The sequence below is a fragment of the Rhineura floridana genome, chromosome 16, assembly GCF_030035675.1.
Source record: "Rhineura floridana isolate rRhiFlo1 chromosome 16, rRhiFlo1.hap2, whole genome shotgun sequence".
Taxonomy (NCBI): domain Eukaryota; kingdom Metazoa; phylum Chordata; class Lepidosauria; order Squamata; family Rhineuridae; genus Rhineura; species Rhineura floridana.
Genome location: NC_084495.1, coordinates 38,414,328 through 38,438,660, shown reverse-complemented (window position 1 = coordinate 38,438,660; position 24,333 = coordinate 38,414,328). Strand labels below are relative to the sequence as shown.

Here is a 24,333-nt window from a genome sequence, read left to right as displayed (position 1 = left end):
CCTTTTTTGGGGGGGGAGGGGTAAATTGGTGGGACTTGGGTTACCAAGAAGTTTGTTTGATGCCACCTTGGCCAAGATAGCTACTTCCGTGGCTTCCTGATGTTCCCAGCATTAAGGGCACTGGGTGTGGAGCAAGACAGGGACACAGCTTGTCTTCCCAAATATTTTTTTGGAAAGTGTCAAGTTTTGCATAAGGACAGAGGCAGTGTGAAGAACACCCTCCCCTCTTTCCTACCAGAGCCAAAAGCTGCCCCAGAGAGAGCTCAGGCCAAGTACAGGAAACATCAGAACATGGAGAACTGTGAGGTGCACAGACACACAATCCCTCCACCCCTCACCCCGTTGGCATGCACACCCCTTCTCTTGCCCAGAGGGTACCTACACAGCACCTTCTTAGCCAAGGCGAGCCAACCAGATCCTAAGGAACTAAAAGCAGTGTATCTCAGATATCTTCAGTGCAGTGTGTCCACGACTGCTTGTTTCAGAAGCAGAATATATTGCGCTGCCCATATTTCTGAACTTCCATGTCAAATGCAGATCTCCAAATGCCAGCCCAGATACATGTGAGTACCCACGAAGGGCAGCAGTCGCTCCAGTTCTTGCACCAGCACAAGCCAGGCAGCATTCCGCTCCATGTCAGACTCCTGAAGTCCACTTAGGATCTGGGTCCTGGCATTCAGCACTCTTGCTGTGTGGTCAAAAGGCTCTACTGGGCAGGTGGGGGTGTCCACAGGATAATGCTTAGCATATATTTGATTTCTTTGATTCATGTCACAGCTGGTATAGCACAGTGGGGAGGAGAGCCTGGCTGGGAGTCAAGAGTCTTTGAGTTCCAATCCCTGCTCATGTCTCCTGGGCGTCAAGGGCCAGCTAAAGATCACCCCACAGGGAGTGGCTCAGGGGTTACGTACCCTGCCACCTGTGCAGCCGTGGACAAGCTGCATAGTCCCAAGGAGCCCAGTTACCCTCCAGCTGGCAGTTGCAGACAAGGAAGGGGCTGGCTTGTGCAGTGGTGGCAAGCTGAGCAGGCCCAAGCCATCTGGGGAGGACTAGCCTCAGAGGGAGGCAATGGAAAACCCCCTCTGAATACCGTTTACCATGAAAACCCTATTCATAGGGTAGCCATAAGTCAGGATCGACTTGAAGGCAGTCCATTTCCATTTCCAATTCATGTCATTTGTATGCCGTAGTTCTCTGGCCAGTTGCATCCTGCTCTTTTGCACGTCTAGATGGCTCTTCTGCACTCAAACTTGATTATACACCAGCTTGTTCTTCGGGGACCTCTGGTGGACAAAGGAGCAGCTTCTTATGGGATGCAGCATCAAACACAGCACACATTTGTATAGTTTGTTGGAATTTTCTGCACAGTTCTGGCCGCCTCACCTCACTTCACCACAAAAAGACTATTGTAGAATTGGAAAAGGTTCAGAAAAGGGCAACCCAAATGATCAAGGGGATGGAGTGACTCCCTGAGGAAGAAAGGCTGGGCCTTTTTAGTTTACACCAAAAGGTGAGTCAGAGGCGACATGATAGAAGTGCATAAAATTGCACATGGGATGGAGAATGTGGATAGAGGAAAGTTTTTCTCCCTCTCTCATAACACTAGAAGTTGGGGCCATGCAAGGAAAATTAATTTTGGAAGATTCAGGACAGACAAAAGAAAGAACTTTTTATTTTATTTTATTTTTTATTGACAACAAAATGTACACAACCCAAAACTTAGAGGGATACATCATATACAAAATATTTTCTTTGTCCGTGGGCAAACAAACAATCCATTAATTTTATTTGGTCACATTTAGGAAATCCAGAGGTTTTGAAAGGAGTTCGGAACCTTATTTTTCATCATCTGCCTCGTTAGTATATGTGATGAAGCTCCACCATTCCACAATAAATGTCTTTTTACATTTTTGTCCTTTTGCACCCTTCAGTTTCTGTGTCAGTTTTTCTACCATACTATACCAGATGGATAGAAATATCTTTCAAATCTTTCCAAAATCCTGTAATTAGTGCCCAAGCTGCAACCAATAAAAAACCAATTAACCAACTAAGGGCCTGATTTTCATTCAAAAACAAATATAATAAAGCCAATTCTGCAGTTTTATGAACTACCTGTTTCATAATATTTTTCTATTTCTGTACAAATCTCAGGATTTGGCACCCTTGGCACATGTAGGGGAAACAGCCTTCTCTGTACATCCTCTCCAGCATCAAAAGAAAGTAATTCTTCACAGAGCATGTAGTTAAACTTGAATTCGTTCCCACAAGAGGCAGCGATGGCCACCAACTTGGATGGCTTTAAAAGTGGATTAGATAAGTTCATAAAGGGTAAGGCTATCAGTGGCTACTAGCCAAGATGGCTATGCTCTGCCTCCATTGTCAGAGGCAGACTCTCAAGTGAGGAGAGTTTGACTATTGCGCTCAGGTCCTGCTTGCAGGATTCCTCTGGGGCATCTGCTGGGCAACTCTAGGGACAGGATGCTGAAATAGCTGAGCCCTCTTTGGCCTTATCCAGCTGCAGGGCTCTTCTTAAAACACTCATCAGGCACCTCTCACGACCGACCGTACAGTCTGTGCTGTTTCTTTGGCAGGGACAAAAAGTGAAATTGTTCCTTTGCCTGCTCACTTTATGGTAGGTGAATGTCCTTCCAGCCCAGTTCCTGAGATAGAGATCTTATCTGCAAGGACCTACCAGAGGAGTGGCCAGGGCAGAGTCCACATCCCTGGAAGAAGCAAGGGAAAATGTGAGCAATTTTGGCCACCTCACTGTCCCTAAGTCTGCAGCTGATTCACTGTCAGCTTCTCATGTGTGGGGGTGGGGGGGGGGAAGGTGTCACCTGCAAAGGATCATCACAGCCCACTTGTTCACAAGTCCGCCTTGTCCAGGTGCCTGCTGGTTGACACTTAATGGCAGCTCCTCTGGGGAGGGGGACTGTTTTCATTGCCACTTCCCAACATCTCCATGCTCATGGGGGGGGGCAGATTGCACAGCTGTGGGGGGGAGGGGAAGTGTTCCCCCATTTGAGATGACTTCCTAAAGTGGCCAGAAAGTGGTGAAGTTCCAGGTGCAATGGGAACGGTTTGACACATGCATGGATAGAGGCTCAAAGTTCCACTTTGGCAAGCTTCAGTGGTCAATCCTGCTTCCAAGTTCCTGCAAGCTCACCATCTGAATGCCCAATGGCATGATGCACCACAGAGCAACTGCAGAGGCTAATTCATCTCCGCACAGCGGAAACCTTCCACTAGACAGCCAAGGGGGCCTTTCCACAGGAAACCAACAATTCTGCTCTCATGCTAATTCCCCTTTAAAAATCGTGTTTGTTATATTAGTAATATTTAACATTGGTTTCACCGTCCACCAGCTGAGTGAGGCAGCTGATGGCTATAGCTATGCTCCCCCCACCATGATGGAAGAGAGGCCTTGCTGTTCCAAAGAACAGGGCTTCTGGAGCCCCAGCCAGTCCATCAAACAATGAGCACCCCCCTCCCTCTGGAACTCAAGGACTGAAGCGTAGGCAGTAGCTCTGAGGGCCCCTTTCTGACTCTCCTTTGGTGGAATGAGGCTGTGTGGGTGCTTGGCATGTCGGCCAGCCTGCTGCTGTGGAAAGGCAAGCGGGTGGGAGAGGTCAGGCGCGGCCCTCGCAGGACTGGTAGGAGCTGTCTCTCCTTATGCCGGAGGTCAGCAATAGGGGCAACAGCAGGCAGGACTTTTTTTCCTTTCTCCTGGGGCTTCCATCAAAATGCAACAAGAGGCTATTTTCCCCAGATTGGAGACCCTGCAATACTGAATGCTTCTCCATGTGATTAAGCAGCTGTTAAGAGCACAGGAGCCCTGCCAAGAAAAAGAGGTGGCAACCCTGCTTGCTCCCTCTTTCTGCTCCTTGGAGTCAACCATCCTTGTCAGGAGATGGTCAAGGATATTTAGGAAGACACCACCAGGGGCAGGAAACGAAGTTTCCAGCTTGAAGGGTCTGCATCCTGCAGGCCTCCTGGAGCCTCTGCCAGATGGGAACTCTCCCAGAAGTACAGCTGCCTTTCCAGGATTGGAAGCCGGGGCTGGAAATGAACACGATGTTCCCTGGCTCCTTGCAGGAAAAGCACAGGGAACATCTGCAGCCTCGCCCTCCGAAACTGTGGGCCTCTGTTTGCAGGGAAGGAGCTCTGCCAGCAGGGAGCGGCATGCTGCCTGGGCACTACAAATGGGTGCTCCAGTACCTATTAACCCAACACCTACCTTGGCCCTCCCACTGCAGTGTCTATCCTATCTCTTCACACACAAACACCTAGACTGCATTGTCCTTAGGTGGGAATCAGAAAGCTGCTTTCACCCCATTCAGTCATCCAACAATGAGCTTGTCTCCAATGCAACTCTTCATATTCATTTTCAGGGTCTGCTTCAGCAAGGGCTTTAAGTGTTGCTGAGCTACTCTGGACCTTTGCCCCCCTTGATGCCAGGACTGATGGATAAAGTATGTTGGGGGCAGGGAGAAAGAATCCATCCAGACCCTAAATACAGGTCATTTAATGTGCTAAAGATTGCATTAAATATTAACAAAATAAGATTTAAACTGTGTTAAAAATAAAGTCCCTCAAAAGTTGCTGTCAGCAGAATCATGGAAATCAGGAACAGGTTTACCGCTTACTAAGCATTTGGGTTGAATCCCACCTGTTTTTTCCTTGTGATTTATTTATTTAAGGATCTATAAGCCGCTTCCCAACAAGTGTTTCTGAAACAGTGTACAGCAGAAATATAGAAACAACCCCCTCACATATAGTAAAAATAAAAATACACATAATCTAAAAGAACAGATCTTAAAATGACCAGATGACACAGATTTTGTGTATACTATATAGTATGAAATGGTTGAGTCGCCTTTCAGGGAAAGCCCTTTTTTTCAATAGCTGCCTCAAAGCAAAAAGCCGAGGAGTTTGTTGGGTGCTGATTTCACGGAGCTGCAAGAGGAGAACATCAGAGGAACCCAACAGCAGCTGGCTCAGGCCAAAGGGGCCCACCTGGTCCAGCATCCTGGTCTCCCAGTGGCCAGCCAGGTGCTCCAAGGGGGCTGCAAGCAAGCAGGGCCCGTGTGCAACAGCACTGCTGCTCTGCACTCAGGATCCTCTCCCTGTGGCTGGTATAAATATATATTTACACACAATTTGAGGGAGGGCGAGACAGACCCACAAAATAAAAAGGGTGGAGCTCTTTCTTTTTCACAAGCCGGATGTTCAAGAGAGGGATGTGGCATATCTAGGGTAAGGGGGTGTCACAGTCCCTTACCTGCAAGCCCCTCCCCTAGCTACAACCTGGATCTCACCTGAGTTCCTGTTTCTTTCTCTCCAGGCAGGAGAGGGAGAGGGGGAGCCTTGCAGAGATGCGCATGGCAAGCAAAGCCCCTCCTGGGGTCTCCCTCCCTCCCCCTCTGTGCTGCGTTGCCATGGAGACTGACACTGGCAGCCAGGCCTGGCAGGCCACCTTCACCAGGCCACCAGAGCCACTGCTCCTCCTCTGTGGGCCAGTTGTCTACCTGGGGGCCAGGTGATGCCCCCGTGGGGGGAGTTGGGGGCACCCTAATGGGCATTTTGCTGGCTATTGCCACCTTGGAAGAGGTTGCCTGGTTCCTCCCAGGACCAGCTCAGCTTTGTGGCCCTCGAGGTATGGCATGGTATTTATTCATTTATTGTACTTGTATACAGCCCCATAGCCGAAGCTCTCTGGGCGGTTTACAGTAACTAAAAACATTAAAAACAAATATACAGATTTAAAACACATCTTTTAAAAACAATTTAAAAACACATGCTAAAATTAAATTTGAAGACACAGACAAAACAAAAATCATCCAGAATTTGACAGTGGAAGAAAAAGCTTTTGTCTTACAGTACCCAAAGTGTAGTAGAAAAGTTTCAAGTTTTAAAATATATTTTTACAACACACATTACCAAATATCTAGTACATAAACAATCAGCTAACTAGAAACTTACCTGCAAAGATGTAATTGATCCTGTGTGTCCTTGAAGAACAGCAATTGGAGCACATGTTCTGAGGCACCAGACTCTGATAATTTTATCACAACTACCAGCAGCAATTATTATGTTTTCATACTTCACAGCCATGTCAGATATCTCTGCTGAGTGGCCTCTCAGTGTAGCAAGTAACCGGCCATTGTGTGTGTACCAAATCTTTACCAAACAGCCATCTGACCAAGTAAATATCAGGGAGTGGGAGTGCCAACTGTCTGGAGAAACTGGCCTAGTACTTAGGCATCTGCAGATGTCTCTGTTTATATATGAAGGGATTTCTAGCCGGCATTTCCAGTTCAGAAGAAGCACATGGGGTAGCTAATACCATCATCAATAAAACAAGATAATAAAAGGCATAAAAACGGGGGGGGGGAAACCAGGCAGAGAAGAATAAATAGCATATTTAGGGCCAAGCATCAGACAAGCCAAATTCTTGCTTAAAGGTGCAAAGTCTGGGACGGAGGACTCCCAACAAATCTCTTGTGACAGGGAGTTCCACAGTCTGGGTAGCAGAACCAAAAAGGCCATTTCTGGGTGCTCCCTGCCAACTGCACTTCCAAAGGGCTTCCCTCACCATCTGACCTCAGTGGTCAGGCAGGTTCAAAATCCAGTGGGCAAGCCTTTGCACGGCCTGGAGATAAACATCCTCCCCCACTCACATTTCCAGATCCACCTGCTGTGGAAGGGACAGCTACAGAGTGCTTGGTGAAAAGTTGGCAACTGTAGCAGGACTGCCACAGGTGGGGCTGCCGCGCCTGGTTCTCCGACTAAAATATGCACTTCTTAGTCTGAGCCCTGAGGTTAATTACATGAACCCCAAGAAATGTGGCCCATCTGCCTGCTGTGGGCATCCCTTGCCCCCTTGTCTGGCACATATATCCCTACCATTCTCCCCAGACTGATCCTGCATCAACTTCCTTGCCCCTGACCCTGCAACTTCTGGTTTCATCCACAGTATGACATCTGATCGGGACAAGACAGGCCATTGCTCAGCATGAAGTGAGCTTGTTTTCTCGTTCTGTTCACATTCCCTTGAAGAGAATGCCCTGGGTGGATCACTAGACTGTTATGACTTTAGGGAAGCTTACCTGCCCCTCCTCCTTCCGCCCTTTCCATTCTTCTCTTCTCTGACTGTCCGGGAGAGAGGAGACACCTTTTGTCTCTGCTCTCTCTCTCCTAGCCATGAGGTCAACTCCCACGCCTCGACGTTGCTCCTCCAACTTAGTTAGTTAGAACTAGGTGTGCCTTTCTATCTGCCATGTACATTTCATCCAACTTGAGACCTTGCTGGAAGGCGGGTGTCCAATGTGGCAGCCCCCATTTCTCTTTTTTTTTTTACAATAATTTTTATTCAAATTTTCATAAAACATACAAAACAAAATCATAAAACATTCAAAGACAAAAAACAAAACAAAACAAAAATGATTAAACAAAAAAATAAAATGTTGACTTCCCATTTGTCGCAGATCAAATCAGTTATAGGTCTACAATATATAACAATCCTGTCTCTTAAATTATATTATAAAATCACTTTCCTCCAGTAGTTATCTTAATTAATCATCAAATCTCATAAACATTACTTTATTCTTTCCACAAAAAGTCAAAGAGAGGTTTCAATTCTTTAAGAAATATATCTATCAATTTTTCTCCTAATAAACATGTCGATTAATCCATCTCGTTAATAATAATAATCTTATTGTCATAACCATAGTCCAAATAAACATATCGATTAATCCATCTCATCAAAATCTGTTAGGTCCAATAATTTCAATAGCCATTATTCCATTATCCATATTAATTCCATCTTCCATCTTCAATAGTCCTGTTAAGTCCAGTAATTTCAGTGTCCAATCTTCCATTATCAGTATTCCATAATAATCTTGCTGTCATAGCCATAGTCATATAATAAGAGTCTGATGGGAATTTCCTCTATCCCAAATATTTTCTTGCCATCAATTCTGAATAAGTTGCTGAAATATTGTTGTAAAGTCATATCTGTGTTCTTCCTTTTTACAAAATGCACTGGCTCATCTCTTGAGAGTTTTTCCATTGTCACATGGCTGCAGTTAATTCCATAGATTTTCTCTATATCAAGCTCCATCACGTCATTCCAGTCCAGAAGATTATCCAAGCCATTGATAACTTTATCTCTAATATCTTCATTAATTTCTTCAGAGATAACGTTAAATTCCAAACAGTAGATTTTATTTCTAATATCCATAAACTCCAGATCTTTTTCCAATTCCACATTTGTTCCAATCTCCAGGGCTTGTATCTTCCCTTTATTTTTTCTTTTCTCATCTCTGATCTCATTCTCCTCTCTCACAGGATCCCCTATTTCTTTAAGCTCCTGCGTCATTTTGCTCAGTTCAATTTTCAGCTCCTTACTGCCCTGTCGCAGGGTTTGTTTCGTTATCTCAATCTCATCCATTATTTTCTGAAACATAATTACTTCCAGATTCTCAGCCACTTTCTTGATTGCCATTTTTAAAACCACGAAAACAAAACAAAACAAAAATAAAGAAGAACCACTTCTTATTTCAGCAACATTTGGGTTAATATTCCAGGCTTGATGACATCACAGTATAAACAGAGCAGCCTGCCTTATCTCTCTATGTTCAAGAACACAAAACAAATTTAGTTCCCAGCATCAAAACAGTTAGTGGCGTCGTGAAGAAGCAGATTCGTCAAAATAAAATAGACCATAAAGAGAATAGTCCCAGACAATATAATGTTCCTCGGAATAGAAATCCCTCTTCTGTTTATATCTTTAGAATGCACTTCCAGGACAGCTTTTTGCAATAGAAACAGAGATAAGCTGTTAATTTCGTGAATAACAGAGAAGAGTTATAGCTCACCCAGAAGTTCTTTAAAGCTGATTCATTTGACAAATCTTTTTGCTGCAACAATTTAAACCAAGTAAAAAAAATAATAGAAAGAAGGGTGCTTGCCTGTTAGTCCGTTTTCTCTTTGAAGAAAAGATAAACGTATCGCATTAATCAGATAGAGCTTGTTCGGAAGTCCGTCCGGCATTGCTGGCTGGACCTTTTCTCATAAATTAATGAAATCCAGTCCTCCCAACAAAAACAGGCTTTTGAGGTTGATCTCTACGTTTCTCCCTGCCTGGGAGAAATTTCATCAGTCAAAAAAAAAAATGTTCTGACTGATTTATATCTGAATAAGCTTCTTTTGAGGCGGGAGCCCGTCTCAAAAGCAGGCACAAGCGAAGTCACCCTTCCCGGAAGGCAGCCCCCATTTCTCAAAGAAGAATGGCATTTCTTCGATGTGGACGATGCGCACGTCTTCATTGTGCAAGACTACTGTGACGGCGGCTCCCTGGACGAGCACATCCGGACCACGGCAGGCGGCCACTTCCCTGAGAGCACCATCATGAGGTGGTTTGGGCAGCTGGCCATGGCCATCCAGTACATCCACGCCCGGAAGATCCTGCACCGAGACATCAAAGACTTGGTGCCATTGAGCCAAGGGTGAGGAACCTTTTTTCAGACAGAGGGCCACATTCCCTTCTGGACAACCTTCTGAGTTGAAGGACGTACGCCAGCCTCCAGCCAGGCAATAGCACTCAAGGATGTTAAAAAGTTGGGCCAGTGAGGAGTCCCGAGGGCCAGCTTTGGTTCCCAGCCCTGCCATAAGCCTTTGACTCCTCCCCCACCTGAAAACAGTAGGGGCCCTTAGGTGTCACAGTTCTTCCTGTGAGGTAGCCGTTGCTTCATCAGACTGTTTGCATGGCTTGATGGCTCACTCCAGTCCCAAACCCACAGCCATGCAGGCAGGGTGACAGCCCCTCCTCCCTGAGCCCCCACCCTCCTCCCTCCCTCCCTCCCTCCCTCCTCCCCTCCCTCTTCCAGGGTCCCGGCCTGAAGGGAGGAGGCACGAGGGCGGGTGGGGAAGTTCCTCGCCATGGTGCCCTGAGACGGAGCATGGAGAAGTACGAGAAGATCCTGAGCATCGGCCAGGGCTCGAGCGCGGAGGTCTTCCTGATGAGGAACACAGTGACAAAGGAGCTATTTGCTGTGAAGAAGGTCAAGACCATCCCGGGCAAGAGGCTGCGGGATAAGGAGGCCGTGCTGAGGGAGGTGGCCATCCTTAGGCAGCTCCAGCACCCTCACGTTGTGGCCTGCCACGACCATTTCTTCGATGTGGACGATGCACACGTCTTCATTGTGCAAGACTACTGTGACGGCGGCTCCCTGGACGAGCACATCCGGACCAGGGCAGGCGGCCACTTCCCTGAGAGCACCATCATGAGGTGGTTTGGGCAGCTGGCCATGGCCATCCAGTACATCCACGCCCGGAAGATCCTGCACCGAGACATCAAAGCCTCCAACGTGTTCCTGACTCAAAGCAGGATCCTGAAACTGGGGGACTTTGGGATCTCCAAGGTTATGGAGGATACCACGGACCTGGCCAGTACCTTTGTGGGCACGCCCTACTACCTGAGCCCCGAGCTCTGTGAGAACATGCCCTACAGCTCCAAGGCGGATATCTGGGCCCTGGGCTGTGTCCTCTTTGAGATGTGTGCCCTCCATCCTCCCTTCCAAGCCCTCAGCCTGCTCGGCTTGTTTAAGAAGATTGTGAAGGGGGATCATGCCCCCATACCGCCGTGTTACTCAGTGCCCCTGCATGGCTTGATCCAAGCCACCTTGCAAAGGGACCCTGAAGAGAGGCCCTGCGCCAGCACCATCCTCGCCCTCCCTTACGTCCAGGACCATCTCAGCCCTTTCCTTCTCCATCCAGAATCCCAGCTCTTGTGGAAGGCACAGCCAGATGATGGAGATGGCAGCAGCCTCAGCCAGCCAGGGCCACATCAAAAGAGGCTACAGAGCTGCTCAGGCAGTGAAGCCTTGATGCCAGGATTGGTCCCACTTTATGCCCACCAGCAGCTTCCAGAGCACCATGACTGTGATGATGTCTTCAGCATCTGCAGCAGCGGCTCCCATTACTCAGCAGACTTTGAAGACACGAGTTCTGGCTCCTCCGCTGGCAGCAGCTCGAATGAAGAGGTGTCCATTACCACTGAGACCTCAACAGAGACTGGTAAGGGATGTGTGTAAGCCATCCCTGCTTCTCCCACAATGCAGTTAGACTTGGAAGAAGCCATGCTACTAAAGCTAATGGAAGGATTTTTCCAAGCCTAATTGCAATGGGGGAAGGGTGATTTTTTTGGGGGGGGGAGTCATAACTGAGAGTTAACCCTTCCCTCCCTGTCCCTGACCCCCAAGGTGTCCCTCTAATGCAATTAGGCGTGAAAGTCGCCATCTCCTCGCTCCCACAGATGCATTGAGGGATGCTTTTGAGGTCAGAGACAGGGAGGGAAAGAAAGTTTTATCTCTTCTCTCTCCAGCTGCAACCCCAAAGTCACCCCTGCCCTCCTGCAGTTAACCTTGAGAACAACCTCCTTCTTTGGCCAGGGAATTCTCGCTTCCCAGCATGCTCTCCTCCCCCCCAACACCATTTTAATTATGGTTTGCCGGGAGGCTGGCAGGGCTCCTGGGCCTTAAGGAGAGTTTCATCTGTGGGATTTCTGGCTGTGTGAAACAGGGAGCACAGCCACCTTGCTGGGGAACATTATTGTTTTCTGTCAGGGCCAGAGTTGTGTGTATGGAGGGGGGGCATTCTGGTGGCAACCAACCCCCACCTCACACATTTAAAGGGGTGCCAAGAAAGCATCTGACTTGCTGTCCGCTGCCTCCTCTCCTTCAGCTTCTGAGCACGAGTGGGATCTGAATGACGACTACCCAGATGACTTTGAGGACTTGGCGGACGGGGGCTTGGAGGAAGGCGAGAACCATCTCGCCCTCGCCATGCAGGTGGTGCAGGATGGCCAACCCTTCTCCCACCTGGAGAGCTCCCAGGAATGCAAAGGCAAAACAGCCCCGGGTGAGAAGCGCACTGAGAATCCTGTTTAGCTTGGGATGAAGAAGAGGCAAGCTCTACTCCAGCCAAAGCTGCAGTCTGTGCCTCATGCGATTTCTCTCAGTTCTCCTAATGGTTTCCCTTTCTGCTTCTGCCCTCATTCCCAAAGCTTGGCTTTTCCTCCTGACCCACCCTTGTGCATCTAAACGGGCCCTGGTGGCTCCAACACCTGTATTCCCAGTCACACCAGATCCCTTCCCTGCACAGGGCCCAGAATGGTCCCATCCCCCCCCAGTTCCCCTGCTTGCTTCACCCTGTGGTAGTCTCTCTCACACACCCTAAATATACTGTTGCCACTTTCTGATGTGAGGCTGAAGAGGCAGGTGCCAAACTCCACTCACCCATTCAGCATCTTGCAAGTTCTGTTGTCATAAATGATCTGGAGTTGGGATGACCACTGAACAGCCACGTTTGCTGACAATACCAAAGAAAAAGGGAGTGTAAGGAGCTCAGTGAATGAACAGTAAAATGGCGAATGTAGTTCAGGGTGGGCAAGTGTGAAGTGATACACGTGGGGTCAAACAAATTCCTAATTTGACGTATTAGGGGTCTGAACTGATGGTGACTAACCAGGAAAGGAACCTTGGGGTCATAGAAGATAGCTTGATGATGTCTACTCTGTGCAGCAGCTGTGAAAAACGCAAATTCCACGCTAGGGATCATTAGGAAAGGGATGGAAAATAAAATGTTCAGAAAAGGGCAAACAAAATGAGCACCTCCCCCATATGGAAAAGCTGCAACATTTGATGCTTTATAGCTTTCAGAGGATTGGGCAAAACCATGGAGGGAAAGGCTATAGATGGTTGAATGGTAGCTTTCCTTTGAGTCCATTGCTGGGAATCCCAGCCGGGGAGAGTGCTGCTGTTGCACTCGTGTCTCTTTCGGGCTTCTCTCAAGAGGCATCTGGTCAGCCACTGTGAGAACAGGATGCCAGATTAGATGGGCCCCCTTTGTCCAGATGTCAGCAGCCAGGCCCTTATGCCAACAATCGAGAGTGTAATGTCTATAACGGTGTTTACAGGTGACGAAGGCTCTTGCGGAAGTGATGACCACAGCTTCACCTCCAAGGACTCTCAGTGCCAATTTGAGCAGAGATTGAGTTCAGATGACTCTGAGCATGTTGAGGCTTGCTACCTGCTCCAAAACCTGGATCTGGAAAGCAGTGAGGGGGAAGTGAGATGCAACACAAGGACAGCTTGAAGGATCCTGTTCTACAAATCCAGCTGCCTTGCATGGCTCTTGCAAACAAACTGGCTGCCCACAGCTCTGGCCAGAACAGCACAGCCATGTCCACACAAAGTTCAGGTTGAAGAGGCTTTTGCAAATCAAAGGGAGAATGAAAGGCTCACAGAACCCACTCCCTCTGTGCTGTGCAGCCCAGGAACTAGAAGTGGATCTAGCCTCAATTCCTGATACAGCCTAGAGCTTCACCTGGTTCCCTTATCTGCAAGAGGATTATGAGCCTACCTCTAGGGCTGTCATAGTGATGGCTCGTGAAGTGGGAAATATATGAAGTGCTAGTGATTATAGCCTATTCTTCCCACTGTAGTAAATGCAGACTCCCCTTTGATATAGCCACCCTTTTTCCACCCAGAAAGACACTCAAGCTAAATATCCTCGCATGCATTCTTCTAATTTCTTTCATGAACTGAAAGAGCAGAGATAAAATGATCACATCAGTTACAAAGCTTTGTGGGGGTTGTCAGAATAAATGTGTATGTGTGTGAACACCTTTTATCTACTCGTAGTAAGACAGAGAGACAAACAGAAACAGTTGCCAGAAAGTGTCCCTGGCCAAGCAGCGCTAAAGAAGGGTGTGTGTGAAAAGGGGGCAATCACTGCAATGTGGCACAGCACAGCACAGCACGCACTACAAGTACTGATGCACAGCTTTGCAACAGTCAGAGCAGGGGCCACATGCTGTGCAGAAACTACAGCAACACTTCCTTGGAGCAGTGTCTGATCCTGCACCCCCCATCCAAGATAGGAACACAAACAAGCCCTGCACAGAGTTTGGTACGACACCTTATCTGCCAAGGAAGCCTACAGGAGCCCACTGTAACTGGCAAGTTGTTGACTAACCTGTAGGAGGATGTTGTGATGGGACATTTGCCAAACCTGTAGATGCTCAGACTTTCTTCTGTGTCGATTTTGCCTTTAATAGGAATAGAAAAAGGCACAGCTTGGCTGGCCTTAATGTGCCAATGAGGACTCAAAGCCTTGCGAAGTAGAGGCCAGGGTCACTCTCTTTATTCTGCACCTCCTGTCTTTCCTAATGGAAGAGATACCAGGTGCTTCTAGATGGCCCTGCCACAAAACCAGCACCTGATCTCTTGGGGCTTAAGAGAAAGAGAAGCCAGGAACCAAGTTTGGAAAAGGTTTTATTTGTCAAAGAGGGAACTCTGGGTGGGGCTCTGTGCCAGCCTTCCAAGGGCTCAACCGCTGCTCTGTTTGGCTGCCAGCCTCTTGTCTCTCTCTTCAGCAATGGTGAGGCGGATTCCCTTCCCACGAGGCAGGGAGATCCAAGGCTTGTTACCCTAGAGTAATCAATGAGAGGAGACATCAAAACCCTGCAGCCACAGATCTTACTCCGCCATTTTTGCCAGAAAAGAGTATGATTTAAACCAGTCCCATCCCGGGGACAGGCCCAGCCAAGACCCTCTAAATGATAGCATGCAGAAAAACTACACTTGACAGAATGTACATACAGATATATTATTACTGACTACAGGAATATGTGGTAAAATATATTGCTTTGGGATAAGATCTTATCAAGATTCTTTAACCGTTACAGAGTTGTTTTAAAAGCTATATTCGATGATCTTGGTTTTTCTGTATTTCTTTCATTTAAAAAGAAACCATCACTTTGCACAGTCCTCCCCTTCAGCAGGTAGGTAGCTGGAAGCACAGCTCAGCACAGAGGGACTCTCTGAATAGGGCAAATTCCTGCCCCACAGCAAGTTGGAAATGGCTGCCCGGCTGCAGCCACTTCTGCAGGGAACATGCCACTCAGTTTTGACAATGAATCCCCCACAGTGGCTACGGCAAGGCCCCCCGTGGAATAGCCCAAGGGCTCATGCCTCCCCTCCACACCCCGGCTCCCTCTTACCTTGCCAATAACGAAGATGTTGGACAGCCTGGTGGCAAAGCTGTTGCTGTTGGCATCCTTCACGTGGACCACATCAAACGAGCCGGGATGTCTCTCCCGGTTGGTGATCACACCGATACGACCCAAGTTAGCCCCACCAGTCACCATGCACAGGTTGCCTGTGGTGGGAAGATGAAAGGGAAAAGATCAGAAACTGCCAAGCACATAACGATTCTGCTAGCCTATGAAAATGCCAATCCCAGCCAGCACTAACCGCAGAGGCAACAGCGTGCTTCAAGCAGTGGTGCAGCCAGGCAATTTTAGACCTTGGGCTTACTGGTCTTCCAGGGCAGGGTGGGAGACTTCAGACAGCCATTCCCATGGCATCTGGATGGCCACTGAGATGCTGGACTAGATGGGCCGTTGGCCTGATCCAGCAGCCAGGCCCTTCTAATGTTATGTCCATCAACTCAACTGAGATGCACACACAGCTAACATTTCTCTTCTCCCCTTCTTCCTGCCATGCCATGTGTTACAGCTGCTTCCACATTCCCAATACATGAAAGCAAAACACACACATGCTAACTCTAATTTAAAAAACCCCTCAAAAGACCCTATAGGAATAAACACAATTTTGTTGTAGAAAATGATATTTAACAAATAGAAGTAAAATAAGTCATGCACATGCCTGGCCATTCCCTTACAAGATGTTTAAAAAAGAAAAGAAATTACAAGGTAGTGCAGCAGCCTGGAGGGTCCCAGCATATCCATACCAGCCCAGGTGAGGATGCTGGACCTTTCTGCTGCCGCCCCCATCATCACCTGCCACTCTCTGGGTGGTCATTTGGGAGTGTGCGGCGCTGCATGGCCCTACATCTCAGCCCCAAGATCCAGCCCTAGTTGCACCATTTGCTTCAAGCATCCTCCCCACAGATGTACTCGGCTAAAGCCACTTCCTGCCCATCGCTCAGGTTCCACAGCAATGGCGCAGGCACAGAGGGCATGGCACGACACTCCACAACAAAGACACGACTTCCCCCACAACAAGACACTTGTGAGATACCAACTATGGTGGGAAAGGTCTCAGAGACACAGCTAACCAGATGTGACTCTCAGCTTGATGATCTCACGCACATTCTGTTTAAAGAAATACGTGGGCAGCAAAACAAACCTGTGTCAAACTTGATGAAGTCTGTGATCTTGCCTGTCTCCAGGTCAATCTGGATGGTGTCATTCACCTTGATGAGGGGATCTGGGTAGCGGATGGTCCGGGCATCATGAGTGACAAGGTGGGGGATTCCTTTGGTGCCCACAAAGATCTTCCTAACCTTGCACAGCTTATACTGGGAAGACAAACAAGGGAAGAGTTATAGACATAGACTGAACAAGAGAGTCCCACTCCACAACTGGGCACCCAGTATCACTGCTTGACAGAAACAGATGTGGCCTTTCCCCACTGTCAGTTCAGCATTGCCCCAACCACTGTAGACTACCAAATGGCCCCTATTATTTACAAGACTGTAAATCCTAGATTCATAGGGGGGGAAAGCTATAGCCTAGTGGTGGAGCACATGGCTTGTGTGCAGAAGGTCTCAGGCTTAAGCCCCAGCTTCTCCAAGTAGTCCTTGGAAAGGCTCCTGTGAGTCAAGGCAGGCAAAAGGGTTTCACGATCAAATGGTCTGACTCAATATAAGGCAGCTTCCTGTTTTGGAGCACGTTTAAACAGTATCCACATATCACTGCAACCCCAGAAATGCCCAAAACTGTCACGTGTAAGTAACCTCACCAGTGCTCTGCCCAGGTCCAGGTCCAAAGGCTTTCCTGCAGCCTCATCTCTGGAAGCAGGTACAATCCCACCCTTCCTGCTGTCTTTAGGGATGAGGACTAAGCTTCACAGACTCTTTCTTGGCCCTCAGAAAGAACAGAGGCCATGTGCTGCCTAAACTGCATTCCATGAGAAGCATTTAACTCTCCAGACCCTCTTGCACAAAAAGCTACAAAAGGAATACTTTCTCACTCTAAGGACATCAAAGACTCTGCTGCACGAGGCTTTCAGCCCTGCTCCTCCTCAGCCATCCCAAAGCAAAGGGAACATCTCTGTTTTCAGCAATGTATTCAATTTGGCAGGCAGTAAACCAAAGGGTCCAACATAACAAGGCCAAGTTTTAGAAAATACTCCTGACAGCACTGTGTCCCATCCCATGACCAAGCTGCACCACAGTGCCTCACAGTCTCCAAGCACTGGTGGGCCAAGGGACTTGCCTTTGCCTCCTCTGGCGTGATTCGATGAACAGCAAAGCGCCCTTTGGTGTCATACACGAGGCGGAAGTGCTCCCCTGTCTTCTCAATGCTGATTACATCTAACAAGAAGAATGTATCAGTCAGCATCGGCCAGCAAAAGGCAGCCAGCCTGTGAATGCCCATCCCTGGCATCAGAGAGCAAAGCAGGCACCATTCATGGCTTTGACAATGCAGAGCATCAGAAGGCAAGTTCAGCAGAGCACATCTCAAAAGCAAAGAGGCCCTTGAAACTGTCAAGCTAGTCTAGAACAAGGTGTAGAAAAGCAGGGGCTGCCCATGAGCACTGAAGGCCAGAATCTCTTTGCAGAACCCTCATGATCAATTTGAATGGCTGCCACAACAACCCCCACTCTATGCAGTGACAAAATCCTTAGCCACTCCTCTGCACCTCCAAAATAAAATGGTGTTTCAGAGACCGTTGCTACATACTATCCTCAGATGTTATTTTTTTATATAAAAAATTACAATTAAAAGTCTCAGTTACACTACTGACAATTATGCATAGCACAGTAAAGTACCTTATGTAGTGTTTATTGAACCTTCCACCCATTAACTGCAATGAAACAGATTTCTTACCATCAGGTGGATATTCATCAGAGTAAAGTCCTGCATTTGGGCATTCTCCCCATTCTCCCATGATTTCCGCTTCATGGAGGATTGGCCCCTCGATTGGAAGGGTGAAGTCAGCAGTGGGGAGGTCTCTACACTCGTGTAGGCTCCCTGTGCTATTCAGAATCCTCATTTTCCAGTGCTTTAAATCATATGTGGAGCCTAGATGAGATACTTTCCCAAAGCAAACACTCAGCTCTCCCACATTTGGAGGGGCAGAAGTACTGGGCTCATCCTCATTCCTAAGATTCTAATTGTGCAGGGAATCTGAACAACCAAGTGAGGCTTTACTTACACAGTAGACATCAAGACACGAACTAAAACATGAGGCCAACCAGGTGCCCTCCAAGGGAAGCCTATGAGGAGTACCTGAGGGCATCAACACTCTCCTGGCTTCTGCTCCCTAGCAACCAGCATTCAGAGGCATTACTGCGTCTGAGCCTCTGACTAGTAGCTACTGATAGTCTTATCCTCCATCAACTTGTCTAACCCCACTTCTAACGCTGTCCAAGTTGGAGCCATCACCACATCTTGTGGGAGAGAATCCAACAGTTTAACTATAAGCTGCATGAAGTACTTCCTGCTGTCTGTCCTGAACCTTCCAGCCCTCAGCAGCTTCAATGGATGACTCCAGCTTCCAATATTATGAAGGAGAAAAGCTTTTCCATTCACTTTGTCCAAACCACACATAATTTTATACACCTCTATCATGCCCCCTTGCTCAGCTTTTTAGTTTAGAAAAAAGTCCCAAATCTTGTTGTAACCTTTTCTCACAGGGGAGTTCTTCCAGACCCATGTCCTTGATTGCCCCTTTCTGAACCTTTTGCAGCTCTACAGTATCCTTTTTGAGGTGAGGAATACACACACTATTCCAAGTGCAGTTGCACAACAGATATTAATGCTGTTTTATTTCCTTACTTATCCCTAACACGGAATTCATCCCTTTTCATAGTTGAGTTAACATTTTCGTTGATCAATACACCACAGCCCCAAAATCTCGCTCCTAGACAGTCAGAGCCAGTTTGGACCCCAAAAGTATGTATGTGAAATTACAATTTTTCTTTGTCCCAATGTGTAATCCCTTACATTTACACGGAAGTGCACTTGCCATTTTAATGCCCATTTACTCAGTTTGGAGAGATCCCGCTCCCTTTTTCTTCCTACCATCCTAAACAATTTGAAAAACAGTAAACCAGGCCACCTCATTGTTCACTCCAAACTCCAGATCACTGATGAACAAGTTAAAAAGCCCAAGTCCAAATACTGATTCTTGGAGATGAGTATTGGGATCCATCTTGCTGCCATTTTAAGGATCTAGGTATAGTTCTCCACACCAAGTACCAAAAAATTCATCTACACTCACCCATGAAGCCAGCGGGGTAGGTGATATCTGTACGGACTTTGCCATCGATCTTGATAAACCGCTGCATGCAGATCTTCTTGACCTCATCACCAGTCAGGGCATATTTGAGCCTGTTCCTGAGGAAGATGATGAGAGGGAGGCATTCCCTCAACTTGTGGGGTCCTGTTGATGGACGAGGTGCCTAAAACCCCAAAGACCACAGACAGTCACAAACAAGCCAATCTATGACAGCAAAATCATCTCCCAGGATTGTGCAAAGCCAGACTGAGGCCACAAAGCCTCTTCCCAAGGGCCCCCCTTAAAGAAACCAGAAAATGCATCTCCCTACTCTGGTCCTTCAAGGCACGTCCTCACACACAAACGCTGGTAGTCCAAAGCTAAAGGATTTCCTCAAGTTCTAATGATTCATTTATTGCTTCATTCTGATATTTCAAGACCTCAAGTAAGAACATTTGAAGAGCCTGCTGCATCAGGCCAGTGGCCCATCTAGTCAAGCATCCTGTTCTCACAGGAGCCAACCAGTAGCCTGTGGGAAGGCAGAAAGTAGGACCAGCACAACAGCACTCTCCCTACTTGTAATTCCTAGCAACTGGCATTCCGTCTTAGTACAGGTAGAATGTAGTCGTTGTGGCTCCTCCTCCAACATCAGCCTACACTGGTTGCCAAAGAGACAATGCAAAGAGTGTGGACTTCTGAAGCACTATAGCCAAAGGACAGTTCAGCCTGGCCACAAATCCCTTCCCGCTCTATCAATGCATGGATTTCTCTATGGCCAATAACATATCCAAGCATTTTGCATGATCAGCCCCACTCACTTCTTTGACTAACCAACACACATTCAGAGAGGCCAAAAGGCTCTGAATGCACCCCTCGTTATATATCCTGTTGGCAGAGTCAACACAACTATTCCACAGAAGGCTCTAATGTGCAAGAAGCCCACAAGGAGAGTGTAAAAGTCAAGTGGAAGCATCTCCTCTAGCTGCAACACATACTAGGCATGTACACAAGTACATCCCTCAAAAGAGAGTGCCATGGAGCCCCGTGGCCTTGAGAAAGAAGCAGCCAGAAGTCAGTACAGCTGACAGACAGAACATTCACTACATGCTCCACTGGGCAAACCAGGAGAACAACTCTTGCTTGGAAGTTGAGCACTCCACATTTACTTTGGGGGCAACAAAGTTTCCTGTTTTGCTACTTTTCAGCCCCCACAGACATAATTTACTCCAAAGAGAAAAAGGGCTGCATCTACCTAAGTTCTGCCCAAGTTAGTCAAGGCCCTCCATCTCCATGGCTCCACTCTGCGCAGGACTAACACCGGATGCAGCCCATGCCCATCACATCTCAGTGCTGATGTTCGCCAGATGGGAATTGCCCACTGGCCAGTTCAGAGAACTATCCTGGGCAGCTGCTGCCACTGACGAAGGCAGAAAAAACAAACCCAGGAAGAAGCGCAAGCACCAACTCAGTACCCACACCAGGTCTGAACAGGGCCTTTTCAAAGCGGGGTTCAACACCCTGTTTCCAAAAGGGTTTTAAAATGAAGCAAACAATACACTTACAAAGACTCCTGTCAGTTTATCCAGCATCCAGTGCTTTGGAGCTGCAACACGCTTCAGGTGCTTCTTGGGTCCTCGTGCCTATGAAAAAGGGGCAAAGAGCCACGTTTAAGCCTTTCTCTGGAAATACATGTATACGACGCCTACAACTTTCAGTTGACATCCATGTGACTTGGACCAGGCTTTATTAACTTAGAATGATGCCTGTTACAAACCAGACACACGTCATCTAAACACAAAGCATACACGCCTCCTACTTCAGATCTACTGAGTGGCAGCTCAGATATCTGCCCAGACATTAAAGGAAGCCCCCATTTCTTCAGGAGTGGTGAGCAAATAGCCTTTTTAGGGCTCCAAAGCCCATGACTATATTCCAGCAACGTTTACGCTGCAAAACTAGGCGCTATTGGATGAAACCGATTATCTAGATCCATTTCAGTCGGGTTTCAGACCCGGTTTTGGCACTGAGACGGCCTTGGTCGCCCTGTTTGATGACCTATGTCGGGAGAGAGACAGAGGGAGTGTAACTGTTGATTCTCCTTGATCTCTCAGCGGCTTTTGATACCATCGACCATGGTATCCTTCTGGAGAGGCTTGCGGAGTTGGGTGTTGGAGGCACTGTTTGGCAGTGGTTCCACTCCTACTTGGCGGGCCGTCTCCAGAAGATAATACTTGGGGAACATTGCTCGACACCATGGGTTCTCCAATATGGGGTCCCGCAGGGTTCGGTTCTGTCTCCCATGCTTTTTAACATCTATATGAAGCCGTTGGGTGCGGTCATCAGGAGTTTTGGAGTGCGTTGTCATCAGTACGCTGATGACACGCAGCTCTACTTCTCCTTTTCATCTTCTTCAGGTGAGGCGGTCGATGTGCTGAACCGTTGCCTGGACGCGACAATGGACTGGATGAGAACGAACAAGCTGAGACTCAATCCTGATAAGACTGAGATGCTGCTGGTGGATGGTTTCTCTGGTCAGACGGTGGATACATACCCTGTCCTGGACGGGGTTACACTCCCCCTAAAGGAGCAGGTTCGTAGTCTGGGAGTCGTTTTAGACTCTTCCCTATCACTCAAGGCTCATGTAGCCTCGGTGGCACGGAATGCATTCTACCAACTTCGGTTGGTAGCCCAGCTATGTACCTATCTGAGTAAGGAGGACCTTACATCAGTGGTACATGCTCTGGTAACCTCACGTTTGGACTACTGCAACGCGCTCTATGTAGGGCTACCTCTGAAGATGGTTCGGAAGCTACAGCTAGTGCAAAATGCGGCGGCCAGACTGCTAACAAGAACCAAGCGGTCTGAGCATATAACACCTGTGCTGGCTCGCCTGCACTGGCTTCCAATATGCTTCCGGGCCAGATTCAAAGTGTTGGTACTAGCCTATAAAGCCTTATACGGCGCGGGACCACGATATCTGCTGGAACGCCTCTCCCGATACGAACCGGCTCGTACACTACGGTCTACTACGAAGGCCCTCCTCCGGGTCCCGACCCATAGGGAGGCCCGGAGGGTAGTAACAAGATCTAGGGCCTTCTCAGTGGTGGCCCCCGAATTGTGGAATAGTCTCCCCGAGGAGGTACGCCTGGCGCCAACACTATTATCCTTTCGGCGCCAGGTTAAAACCTTTCTCTTCTCTGAGGCATTTTAATCTAAGTTAATTTGAGTAAATGTTGTAATTTTATTTTAGATGGTGTACTTTTATATACTTGTTGTATTAGATCCTGTAATTTTATTATTGTATATGTTTTATGTTCACCGCCCAGAGAGCTGTTTGCTAGTCGGGCAGTATATAAGCTTAATAAAATAAATGAAAATAATAAATACCCCCCCCAATGTGGGAATCTCAACCGCCTCCACAGGCAATAGGAAAGCATGGGGAGGGGGAGATGTAGGGCCATTTCCCCAGCAATCCAAGGCTAAAAGAATCCCACGCAGCCCAACACCCCATTTCCCCAGGAGCAGCCAGCCAATTGCCTTCAGGAAGCCCCCAAAGAGGGCATGGACAGCCGCCCTTCCCGGCTGCCGCCTCACAGGAGCTGGCATTTTGCCCCATAGCCTCCGACCCTATGGGAACCACACAGGGGTTCTGACCAGTAGCCCCCAACAGACCCTCCCCCCCTCCCCTCTTTTTCTAACCTCCTTTCAAAGCCATCCCAGCTATTTGGCCATCACCAGGTCTTGTGGCAGCGGGTTCCGCAGGGTCACTGCGGGCTCTGGGAAGCGCAACGTTTTCTCTTCCGAATCTCCCGCCCTTCCTTTTCACCGAGAGACGCCTCCCCTCCGCCCTCGCTCCGTCTCCTTCCGCCGCACGCATTAGCTTCCCAGCGCCGCTTTATGCCCGCGCGCTCGCGGCCCGGCCCGAATCCCCGCGCGCTACGTGGCTCTGGACCCCCGGCCGGCACAGAGGCAGGCGGCGCCCCCGCCGATATAGCTGCCACCGGGCCAAGCAAAGCCCTTCCCTTCTCTCCACCGCACAGCGGGGCGCCTCGCTGGTGGCGTCTCCGCGGATGGCGAAGGATTCCGGGGCAGGAGACCCCAGGGCCGCGCGCTTACCATGGCTGCGCTCCGCCGAGAAAAGGCTGCAGCTTCCGCTCCGGGGCGGATATCCGGGCCGATCTACGGCGCCCTAGCGGGGCCAAAGCGCACTTGCGGGCAGCGCCCCCTGTGGCACAGCGGCGCTCTGCAACGACGTGGACATGTCCTGCTGTGTTTATTGTACATTTGTTCATAAACTGGATTTATGCAGACTGTGTTTCATTCCTGTGGTGCCTGATCTGATGTTGGCCAGTGACTGCCAGCAAAAACCCAGGGCATAGCACTTGGGCCAGATCCCGTCAAGGTTTTGCCCCAGACAAAGAATCATAGAATAGTAGAGTTGGAAGGGGGCCTATTAAGGCCATCAAGTCCAACCCCCTGCACAATGAAGGAATCCAAATCAAAGCATTCCTGACATGCCCGTCATCCCAAGACCTGGTGTTGCTTTGTCCTGTTCTTTACTCTCTCTCTCTGTCTCACACACACACACACACCATGATGTTTAGACATGCAGAATATGACTCCACCTTTGGACTGCTAAATGAGGGAGGGGGCATTAGTAATTGCAGAGGATAGGGAGTCAGGCCTGTGAACAAAAGGGCTGTGTTTTGCTTTCAGAAGTTTAGGAGCTGTATAAAAAGAAAACAAACCTTTTGAAATCATTTTTTTCTTAATGCAGAAAAATGCTGGCCTGCTACCAGACACTCTCCATGCACTGCCAGGGTGGAAGCCAGGTTGAGGCAAGGGGCTAAAGAGAGGTGAGAGGTCGCATATTTGTTTACTTGGACCCTTTCCATGAAAAAAAGGTTCATAACACCTTACACACTTTTTTAAAAAAATTAAAATACACCAGAGCATAACTGAAATGCTAAAATGCAATAGACAACAGCAGCAATGCAGTTTTTAAGGCTGATACAAG

The 24,333-nt window shown here is 48.3% G+C and overlaps 2 protein-coding genes across 3 annotated transcripts; one reads left to right on the top strand and one right to left on the bottom strand.

Moving 5' to 3' along the window:
* The first annotated feature begins 9,962 nt into the window (after positions 1-9,962).
* Positions 9,963-13,158, top strand: LOC133371281 (serine/threonine-protein kinase Nek3-like). Its single transcript, XM_061598506.1, has 3 exons — positions 9,963-11,079; positions 11,746-11,922; positions 12,980-13,158. The coding sequence occupies exons 1-3, from the start codon at positions 9,963-9,965 to the stop codon at positions 13,156-13,158; spliced, it is 1,473 nt and encodes a 490-aa protein (XP_061454490.1).
* A 1,164-nt stretch (positions 13,159-14,322) lies between these two features.
* RPS4X (ribosomal protein S4 X-linked) lies at positions 14,323-23,497 on the bottom strand. Of its 2 annotated transcripts, none has more exons than XM_061598663.1 (7): positions 23,433-23,497; positions 20,879-20,956; positions 19,320-19,500; positions 17,309-17,406; positions 16,218-16,389; positions 15,068-15,225; positions 14,323-14,495 (listed from the first exon to the last, which is right to left on the bottom strand). In XM_061598663.1, the coding sequence occupies exons 1-7, from the start codon at positions 23,433-23,435 to the stop codon at positions 14,394-14,396; spliced, it is 792 nt and encodes a 263-aa protein (XP_061454647.1). In that variant the 5' UTR covers positions 23,436-23,497; the 3' UTR covers positions 14,323-14,393. The 2 variants fall into 2 exon arrangements, with proteins under 2 accessions (XP_061454647.1, XP_061454648.1); XM_061598664.1 differs by lacking the exon at positions 23,433-23,497 and adding an exon at positions 23,016-23,040.
* Positions 23,498-24,333: the final 836 nt, after the last annotated feature.

What these genes read in the sequence shown, in the direction of transcription:
- LOC133371281 (XM_061598506.1), top strand. Translation starts at nt 9,963, where the DNA reads ATGGAGAAGTACGAGAAGATCCTGAGCATCGGCCAGGGCTCGAGCGCG. An exon ending in TGAGACCTCAACAGAGACTG is followed by an intron (nt 11,080 to 11,745) that starts GTAAGGGATGTG and finishes CCTCTCCTTCAG; the next exon opens with CTTCTGAGCACGAGTGGGAT. An exon ending in CAAAGGCAAAACAGCCCCGG is followed by an intron (nt 11,923 to 12,979) that starts GTGAGAAGCGCA and finishes CGGTGTTTACAG; the next exon opens with GTGACGAAGGCTCTTGCGGA.
- RPS4X (XM_061598663.1), bottom strand. An exon ending in ATAAACTGACAGGAGTCTTT is followed by an intron (nt 19,501 to 20,878) that starts GTAAGTGTATTG and finishes TTGGGGTTTTAG; the next exon opens with GCACCTCGTCCATCAACAGG. An exon ending in ACATCTTCGTTATTGGCAAG is followed by an intron (nt 14,496 to 15,067) that starts GTAAGAGGGAGC and finishes TGATTACTCTAG; the next exon opens with GGTAACAAGCCTTGGATCTC.